Consider the following 10,493-nt stretch of genomic DNA (forward strand, 5'->3'; position numbering starts at 1 on the left):
TTAATATTTGTTGCAAACACTGTATTTTGTATCACTACCACAGTACATCAGTGACATGATTTTTAAGGACCAGGTGTTGAGATCTGCCTGTGATCCAATCAGCTGTGATCCAGAGGAGAGTGTTATTACAGCGTGCAAAGCAGCGTTTTCGTGCGTTCATCACTGTGTTTGATTGGTTTAACATCCGAAAATTAGATTTCTGTGCAACAGATGCATTTGAATTATTTTATGTGACCCATTTTGGTGGTTTCCAAATCTTTTTTTCAACAAAGTTACAGTATATGTTGCTTTTTGGACTCTGAACTCCTTCTTACAGTAAAGTTAAATTTCAAACAATTGAATAACGTCATGCATCTCCTAGAGGGGCATTTACAAAGGACTTTTATGGGATTTTTTCCTGAGAGTTCCCGAAGTTTCATCCTTATAACATTAAAAGTTGCTGTAACATTATTTATTGTATAACTTCTCTTTATTCACCAGTTCTCACACTACTGATGTTTTTAATGTGTTATTTTCAGTTTTTATTTTAGTTATTTGCATTATTGTTCTATGTTTTCACATCAGTATGGACTGGCACAGGCCTCTTTGTCTCACTATGATTTTATAAACCCAGAAACTGAAATTAAAGTTCTGCTGATGTGCACGATGCAGTTATTCAACTGTTACTTTTCTTGAAGTCATGGGCATTTGGGCCAGTTGTATGTGTGTGTGTGTGTGTGTGTGTGTGTGTGTGTGTGTGTGTGTGTGTGTGTGTGTGTGTGTGTGTGTATGTGTGTGCGTACATGTGTGTGTGTGTGTGTGTGTGTGTGCGTGCGTGTGTGTATGTAACCCTCTTAAGCTGTTTCATAACATCAGAATGATGATTAGATTAATCTCATCCGTCTTTATTGATGCGCAGGGCAGAAGGTTGCACCTCGAAAACCCTTAAAAACCTTTTCAGATGGAGGAGGGATCCTGTTTTTGGGACATGACTGAATATGGTGACGGTGCTTGTTCAGTTTCTTTTTTGTATCAGAGTTGTCATGATGTCAACATGATGTAAGAGGGCGTCACAGCTAGACGTCATAGGTCATGACTCCATAACTGATGGAGTTAAGTAGTAATGCTCCAGAGGTCACTGATAACAGGTGGTACGGAAGAGTATTAGAAAAATGAAAGGAGGACGGTTTTTTTCATCATGCACTTCCAGATGTTGACAGATTCAAACTTCCGGGATCAATAACTCATGAGCAAAATGTTACTTAAAAACACAAACGATCCATATTTGCTACAACCACATTTCTATCGGAACGAGATGTCCTCTAAGCTCCAATAATAACTGCACTGTATAAGAGTGAAGGTATCGAATGTTTCTCTCTTCAGTGTTTCCCTTTGTAGATTGTCCCTGTGCTCTCGTCTCACAGCCCGCTGCACATAGAGGTCAATGTCATTAGTCGAGCTTAGAGGACGTCTTCTTTCAGTAAGAAATCTCTCAGTAACAATGAGCTTCAAAAGGTTGTAGCTCATTGTCTGGATTACGATAGTAGAAAATATGCATCTTTAGTGTTTTAATTATGTTTTGCTTATGGTTTATATGTGAATCTGTCAATATATTTCCAACTATACCACACTCTTTAACTTCAATTTATTGTTATTCACAAAATTGATTTAATCTTTATTACGGACATTTTGACTTTTTTTTTCAAAGTGATCTCCTGAGATATTTCTGGAAACAACACGCCTGGAGGATTAGCTAAGATCTTGTCTTTCTAACAGAGTGTCCCCACCTCGCTTTGCCTGCTCACTCTCATCCCTCCTTGTGCTGCATTTCATCTCCATGAAATCTTTTTAAGGTTCCCCTGAGGCTCTCACATTCTGCGCCCAGCTTGTTGAAATTTGTATAATACGAGTGTTTTCCTCTTAAAAGAAAATGCTTCCTCCTGCAACTGAAAGTCAGTGAAACAACAGAACAACGTCAGTGGGATTTTGCTCTCAAACAGATGGTGTGTAGCATAGAACACAGCTGGGATTAAGAAATCCATGTGTAGTAAATTGTTCCATCTGATCCACGTGAATGGGACTTTACCGAACGTTAATAAATGTGATGGGAAAAGCAGGGCCGGCCGTGGATGTTTTCGGGGGTCCTAAGCAGGATTTGTCCATCCGTCCCCAATAAAAAAATTTGTGGATCCGATGGGGATGGTAAATCCTTTAAGTTTGTCATCGTATCTTTAAATTAGTGCCAAAATGTATTGATTTGTGGCATGTTCTAAATGAATGTATGTAAAAATAGAATGACCTTGCTGAGCAATGTGGTACTGCAGCATTTTCCTTTTTACCCTAGAGGCCCCTAGCAGGTTATGTACATTTTTCTTTTATTTATCGTTTATTTTCTTCTAATTTTCATTCACGGCTTATTTATGTATTGGCAAACAGAGATACTGTAAATACAAGAGACAGACAACCTAAAAGGAGGAGAGAAAGAGATTAGAAGGCTAGAGGGAAGACAAGCAAACATACTCACTTTGGTGTCACATTTGTCACCTCAGGGTGAAATGTTTAATAGTCAAAATGTCCAATTAGACCACGTGAGTCGTGTGAGCGCGTGGGTACGGGCTATATATCTGCATGCTTTACAACTCAGCAGGTTTACTTCTAAAGACACTCTGGAGAATGCAGCAAAGGACTACACCTGGACTACAGTGGAGAAGTTAGTGGTAGCCTATTGAACTGCTCTTTAGACAAAGAGCACTAGTTAAATCCTCTCCTTTGAGTCTGGGTGAGAGCTATATATATTTGCATGGTTTAGGCCTACCATTCAGCAGGTTTATTTCTAAAAAAAAAATAATAATAATCAGGAGAATGAAGCATAGGCCTACAGCTGGACTACATTGAAGAAGTTAGTTAAAAAAAAGTAAGATAAAAAGCATCAATTAAATACTCTCTTTTGATTGGTTTGAGTCTTGGCTGTTGATCATGGAGGAACTTGCCAAGATGAGCATCAGCTACATGGCGCGCTCTGCGTCCCATGCCGACCCCCCTCGGCTGGGCTCGCTGGGTGCTGTCTTCATCATGCTGAAGTCTGCCCTGGGAGCCGGACTGCTCAACTTCCCCTGGGCTTTCCAGAAGGCTGGGGGAGTCAACACCGCCATCAGTGTGGAGCTGGTGAGGAAACCATCAGACACATGCCACATATACACTGTGCTGCGGTTTGTGCTTTGATTTAAAAAAAATTGTTAAAGTTATAGTGCGTAACTTCTGTTGGCCCCATGAAGAATTCTGAGTTATTACAACAACACTATCGGCGCATCTACATGAGGTAAGCCTGTGGTGATCGTGCATGGATTTTATTCTTTCTGCTGTACATCCAGGTTTTTTCTTAGCAGTAGAATCAACATGTGAAACATTTCTTGGGGACTTCTTGGGTTTTTTATGAGCCCCTGCGCCAGTGTCGGTGTGCAAGTTTTAAAGACTTGGTCAACTTTATGTCAACTCATTTGCCAATGGCTTGAATGTAACCAACATTCATACTGGAAAGCACGCACTATAGCTGTTGGGGATATTAAACCTTGCGTGTAAGACAAGACCCCAGGTGTTAGTTCAAACAGACCAATGAGACACAGACACAAAGATACACAGAGACAAATGAGCTCAGTTTCTTGCAAACAAGGGGAGAGGTAGGCAACTCAAAACCAACTCCGCCGTCCCTCTCTCCCGTCTGCCTTTTTATTCACATCGAATTGTGGTTACAAGCGTGTTTGAGTGCGTGTCTGCTAATGCTAATTAATGATGCTGGGAAATTCCTGTTTATCAGCGTTTCCTGCCTGGTAACCGACAGCCTCGGTCAGCCAGGTCACGGGAATCTTCAGAAAGTACATAGTTCACAACAACATGTGGTTATATAAGGAGTATATGTTTACACAATGAAAAATCCACTCTCACAATAGCTTTAAAGGCTTAGTGCACAGAAATTCTTAATGTTTAATGGAATAATTAGGACTGGAAATACCTTCACTTTATTGACCTGTATTTTTAAATATGTTGATATTCAGAGGCATTAGTGCCTGGGCTCAGTTTGCCTGTGTATGTAGGCTAGACTCACCAGACAGCGGTCTCTCCCTGGTGTGAAAGAGGCTCATCTTTTTCACAAGTGAGCTCTAATGAAGCTTCCAGTTTAGAAGAGGACCCGAACTTTCAATGCACTGAATCAACTGACTGACACAAAAAAATGGCTATGTGTGTGTGTGTGTGTGAGAGAGTCTCCTTGATGGATTTCTATTCATTAGCTTTCCAAGAAAAGGGTGCCCAAGGAATCCAAGGGGCCTTCTAAGTGATGTTCACTTTGGGAAAATATCAAATTCTCTGCACAATTTATATACAGTGATACATTTTGAACTAATTTTGTGTCAATGAATAAATTATAGCTCAAACATATATGTTTAAACTTCATGCTTATAGCTCTGACTGCAGATGTTAATATTTGCAATAGTAATTTGGCAATAAGATATACAGTATACGTATATATATATTTCTTCAAATGACAGTTATACAAAGAGTCAAGGGAACTTTCCGTTCAGTGAATGAAGATATAAGGTTTAAACTAAATACTAGTTTTTGTTGATCAGGTTGGATGCTAATGTAGCAACTGGCAAGTGCTGAGATGAGCTCAAGTAAACAGATAGAGGGTGCTTAAAGCGGAAAGACGTCACACTGCATTGTGCAAGAGGAGAATGAAGATGAACTGTCTGTGACTTGTCCTCTGTCTCTTTGCCCCTGCAGGTCTCCCTAGTATTCCTGATCAGTGGTCTGGTGATCCTGGGCTATGCCTCGTCCGTCAGCAGACAGAACACGTATCAGGACGTAGTGCGGGAGGTGTGTGGGCCGGCTGTGGGTCAGCTCTGTGAGGTCTGCTTCTGCTTCAACCTCTTCATGATCTGTGTCGCCTTCCTGGTGGTGGTGCAGGACCAGCTGGAGAAATGTAAGGGATGGATCTTAATTACGTGCATATCTTTCTCTCTCTCTCTCTCTCTCTCTCTCTCTCTCTCTCTCTCTCTCTCTCTCTCTCTCTCTGTCTCTCTCTCTCGCTCTCTGTCTCTCTCTCTCTCTCGCTCTCTGTCTCTATCTCTGTCTCTCTCTGTCTCTCTCTCTTGCTCTCTGTCTCTATCTCTCCTTTATCATCCTTTTCTACTATCCCTACTAGGCATAAAATGCTGAAATCTACTGTATATAATATGGCCCAGACAAGAGACAAATCTTGACTTTATTTGGCAGCTGCATCAAATCAGAAGGATCAGCTCAAAACACTGCAGATGGGAGAAGTGAGTGATAGCTCAGAAGGAAACTAAAGTGTTCGTGCAGCAGGGGCCAACCGTGTCTGCTGATCTTCGTATAATAATTCTAGAAAAACTTCCTGATAATTCACTAAATCAACTTAGTTCACACAACACAACACAAACATTACATACGTACATAATTTGACATTAAAATAATCATTATAACGCACCAGGCTTTGGTTTGTGATGTTCCATACCAGCTGCCAATAATCATAAGGCACATTCTACTGTGTTTGATTGTTCTCATGTTATCAAAGGACCCGACAGAGTTATATATATCAATTGAACAGCCATTTCCTATATCAAAAATATTAATCTCTTTGGCACACCACAAATCATCCGCACTTTAATTTTCATTCTAGCTCATATCACCAGGGTGAACATGTGACTGGCGGTAATAATGCATTGTGACCCTTTTTTCATTTGGTACGTTTCAAATCTCTGTTCCGATTTTTAACAGAGAATTTGATTGGATTCACACACACACACACACACACACACACACACACACACACACACACACACACACACACACACACACACACACACGCACACACACTCCAAAACAAAAAAAGAAAATCCATTTGATCAGGAAATACTGCACAGATGGTGAGACTTAGATGCATTACTAATACATCTTTAAGGATGGAAATGCTTTAAACGCATACACATGCAACAACACACATGCAACAACAAACATGCAACAACAGCAAATATTTCCTTCAAACAACACAACGTTCTCAAATCAATACACTCCTTCATTCAATCATTACACGATGGACAACATGTAGCATTTTGTGTGCAGGTTTTCAATTTACTGTAGAACATTCATTATAGCACTGCTTTTGTACTGTAAATATACATCAAATAATCTAAATGCATGCAAAGAAAACTTTTGGAAATATAGAAAAATAACTCTTCTTACGGTAAGAGCCTATTTGATATATACTGTACTTGCAAAAAGCAGTGCAGAAGTAGCATCTTTTAAATGATGGAGAAAAAACTGTAAGTCTTCTGTGCTGATGCCTTCATGTTGCAGCAGATAATGGATGTTAATTTCGACCTGTTCTGCCCCAGTGTGTATTTCTCTATATGAGACGGTGACGGGCTCCAGTGAGGGAGAGGTCCCGTATCACTGGTACTTTGACCAGCGCTTCCACCTCTTCATCATGTGTCTCATCATCATCCTCCCTCTGTCCATCCCCAAAGAAATCGGCATCCAGAAATACACCAGGTACACGCCACCTATCTGTAGACAGAGTTACATGCACATTTTGATATTTCTTTTTACTGTGAATTGACTGTTTATCCTTTGTGTGACGTGTCAGTGTGTTGGGGACGCTGGCTGCTACATACCTGTGCGTGGCGGTGATTGTCAAGTATTACCTGATGGACACGCACGATGCTGTATTAACTCCAGAGCACAGCGAGGGGTCAGTCACTCACAACATGTGTTTTTTCTTATATTTTTTCATACAGCTTTTGATGTTTTGTGTATATTAGTGAAAGTGTCTGTGTGTTTTTCAGTATTGGCTCATGGGCTTCGATGTTCAGCGTCGTGCCGACCATCTGCTTTGGCTTTCAGGTAAGATCAACTATGAAATGCTGCTTAAAAGTGGAACTTCTGTTATTCAGTTTTCAATGTCAATAGGTCAAATGATCTGTGCATTTGGTGTTCACTGTTCAAGGGGTTTACTATCTAAGTAGTTCATTTTTACCTAAGCATGTGCAGATGTGGCAAATTAATCCAAATGTTCATATTTGGGGGACAGCATTAGCAGATTTGTGTACATTTTAAAGGAAGTCTCAAAGTACTCTTTTGGAAAACTAAGTAGGAAAACCCCCCAAAAGTAATGATACTGATCCCAATAATCATAGTGCCTGTGTGTTCTTCTGCAGTGCCATGAGGCCTGTATAACCATCTACAGCAGCATGGAGAACAAGAAGCTCTCCCACTGGGTGCTCATCTCTGTGCTCTCCATGTTCTTCTGTTTACTCATCTACACTCTGACCGGTGAGTTCACCCTCCACATCTCACCACTAGATGACGCCAAAATACACCTTTATTACACACTAGACCTTTACCAAACCCTCCAGTGTTTCATGTGCTTTACCCAAAAGCTTTCTCTCCTTCAGGTATTTACGGCTTCATGACGTTTGGAAGATTAGTTGCCTCAGATATTCTGATGTCATATCCAGGAAACGACGTTGTCATGATCATCTCCAGGCTGCTGTTTGGAATATCAATTGTCACCATCTATCCTATTATTCTGCTGCTGGGGAGGTGAGACACACCTGAGTTTATTTTTCGATCTTAGTCTTGTGAGTTTATGCCCCTCTACCTTAGCCTGGAAATCCAGACCTGCAGCTGGCAAATTAAATTTGCTCAGCCTGTTGGTCTGGACACTCTCCATTGAGGCTCATTAACTATGTCGGAAAATTCGGAGTTGCCAATCAAATCGTCCTATCTGTTATGGGCGGGCCAGAGCCCTATGTATGGTGCTCTGGGGTGGACGTAACCGGATGACGACAGTGCTTTGCATCCGCCGTCAAAGCCATGATAGTAAACACTAAAGATGGCTGTGAATACGTTGTTTGAGTTTGAAACGGCTTTGGCTTCAACACTGAACGATCTGGAAGATGGCAAGTAAATCTTAATTAGCTCTGATTGGTCTTAGTGCTATCCAATTGCGTGCAGTGGTATTTGAAATGCATGCATAGGTGCCGCCCTTTGAGTTGGGAAAGTTAATTGATCGTGGCAAGACCCTATATCGTTCTAGATGTGGGTCTGGATTTTCAGGCTCCCTCTACCTAACATCTCGTCCATGTGTGTGTGTGTGTGTGTGTGTGTGTGTGTGTGTGTGTGTGTGTGGTTATGTACGTGTACAACTATTTTTGCAAGAAGTTTGAGTTCTAGACCTTGAGTGAGGACTATTTGGAAAGTGAGGACATTTTGGCTGGTTCTCACTTTGGGACAGACATTTAAAGGGCTGTTTGAGGGTTTAGGTTGGGCATCCAGTTCTGATGATTAGGCTAAGGGGAAGGGGCTAGGGAATGCATAATGTCAACAAGTGTCCTCACAAGTATATCTTTACGAACTTGTGTGTGTGTGTGTGTGTGTGTGTGTGTGTGTGTGTGTGTGTGTGTGTGTGTGTGTGTGTGTGTGTGTGTGTGTGTTTGTAACAGGTCTGTCCTCTTGAACCTGATTCTGCGTATTCAAAGACGTCGTGAGGGGATCGTCAGTCACTCGTTTGAGCTGCGCTGCAGAGTGGTGTTGACTGTGATCTGGATCAGTGTCACTCTGCTCATCGCCATGTTTGTCCCAGACATGGGTGACGTCATCAGCGTCATCGGAGGAATCAGCGCATTCTTCATCTTTATATTTCCGGGTATGTACAGCAAACAACCTGAACTTTAACATGTGACTATGCATGTCTACATGTGTTCATTTCTCAATTATTTATACTTGCTTAGTTCTTTATTATTATCTTGTCGTGTTCAACTGGACTTATAAGTTAATTCAAATAAAGTTTGATTGTCTGTGGTGTGTGTGTGTGTGTGTGTGTGTGTGTGTGTGTGTGTGTGTGTGTGTGTGTGTGTGTGTGTGTGTGTGTGTGTGTGTGCGTGTTTGTGTGTGTTTTGCAGGTCTTTGCTTAGTGTTCACGATGCAAACTGAGGCTGTGTCTCGAAATGTCAGGTGAGTGAGTGAGTAACATACTCACATGTGCATTCAATTAAAAATGTTGTCATGCTTATTTTAACAAGTCTGACATTTCTGAATTATTTTCCTGGAAGGTTTTTACTGATTTCACCAGCAACAGTTTAGGTTTTAGGAAGGATGAGGGAAAGATCTTGTTTTGAATTAAAATGAAGACTTGGTGAAGGTTATTTCCTGAAAAACCTGTCAAATGATATGTTGCTGATACTTTGAGACTTAAAACAAAACGTTGATTTAAAAAAGTCAAACATAATGGTAGCAAGTGAAGACTCTGAAATGAGATGAGAGGGGAATAACAGAATAAAACAGGATATTACTAAATGTTGCTGTTAAGAGTCATTTGACCGGACTGTTTCCTTCTTTGCAGGTTGATCTGTACCATTTGGGGAGTCATAACAATCGTAGTAGGAACCTTCATCTTCGGACAGAGCACAACCATCGCTATCATGGAGATTTTCCAAAAATTCTGAATTTCTAATCATCATCATTATCATCATCATCATCATCACCACCACTGTGTGCAGCTGCTGCTTCACTGGGACGCCGGAGCATTTTGTGATGCTCGGCTCTCTTTCTCTTTTGCACAACTGAAAGCTGCATCTGTTTGGTGGTTTTAGTTTAGTTGCACATATGAGCCTCGTCAAAATATGGATATAAAATATATTTACTATGTGAGAATGTAATATTTTAGTTTGTATAATACATAAATGTTGGATTTATTATTGGACTGTTAATGTATAATTGTATAATCCAGAGTCCTTTTAAGGTTTTTAATTGTTAATGATGTGCATAACTAAATATTTATGTTTGAATACGTGTATCTGTGTGAGTATTTTATTAATAATACACCTACAGTATGTTGTGTTTTCATTTGTAAAATACTTGCACACACTGCCAGCCAGGGGGCAGTATTGTACCACTGAAGTGTTATTTATTTAACTGCACAGTCACTCATTCTTCATTGGCTGGAGCTGCATATTGGCCACACAGATAAGAGAACAACCCGGTCATATCATGATTATTATAGTTGCAGGGTTAATTTTTACAAGAGAGTTATACCTTTAAAATGACTATAGGCCAGACAATACATTTCTTTAAAGTACCTTGATGGATTCAATGCCCTTGAAATACATATTTACATCAACCAAATGATAACGTGAGGGAATAACATTATGATTTTTTTACTCTTCAAGTACCAGGTTCTTATTTCTCCCTATACATTTTTTCATTATCTGTCTGCACTGACCTCCACATGGCCTGAATCATGTGGCTGATATAAATCAGCAGCTTTCATTGAGCACAGATTGATGTCTGAGGTATGCTGAATATTACTGTTTATTGTTTATTGACTTCAAGCTTAAAGGAGTTATGGCGGGTTGCCTGTGAGCGTGCACGGGCACACACACACACACACACACACACGTGTGTTAATGTAAGAGATCGAATAATGATTTACAGTAAAT

The 10,493-nt window shown here is 40.4% G+C and overlaps 1 protein-coding gene across 1 annotated transcript; it reads left to right on the top strand.

Moving 5' to 3' along the window:
- Nucleotides 1-2,955: 2,955 nt before the first annotated feature.
- LOC307271342 (putative sodium-coupled neutral amino acid transporter 8) lies at nucleotides 2,956-9,500 on the top strand (the record flags this gene model as incomplete). Its single annotated transcript, XM_080053762.1, has 10 exons — nucleotides 2,956-3,144; nucleotides 4,759-4,957; nucleotides 6,390-6,546; nucleotides 6,641-6,745; nucleotides 6,840-6,897; nucleotides 7,212-7,326; nucleotides 7,449-7,596; nucleotides 8,499-8,701; nucleotides 8,958-9,009; nucleotides 9,398-9,500. 10 exons carry the CDS (start codon nucleotides 2,956-2,958, stop codon nucleotides 9,498-9,500), a joined length of 1,329 nt encoding a protein of 442 aa, XP_079909888.1.
- Between the last annotated feature and the right edge of the window lie 993 nt (nucleotides 9,501-10,493).

This window comes from Ammodytes marinus, assembly GCF_949987685.1.
Source record: "Ammodytes marinus genome assembly, chromosome: 1".
NCBI lineage: Eukaryota > Metazoa > Chordata > Actinopteri > Uranoscopiformes > Ammodytidae > Ammodytes > Ammodytes marinus.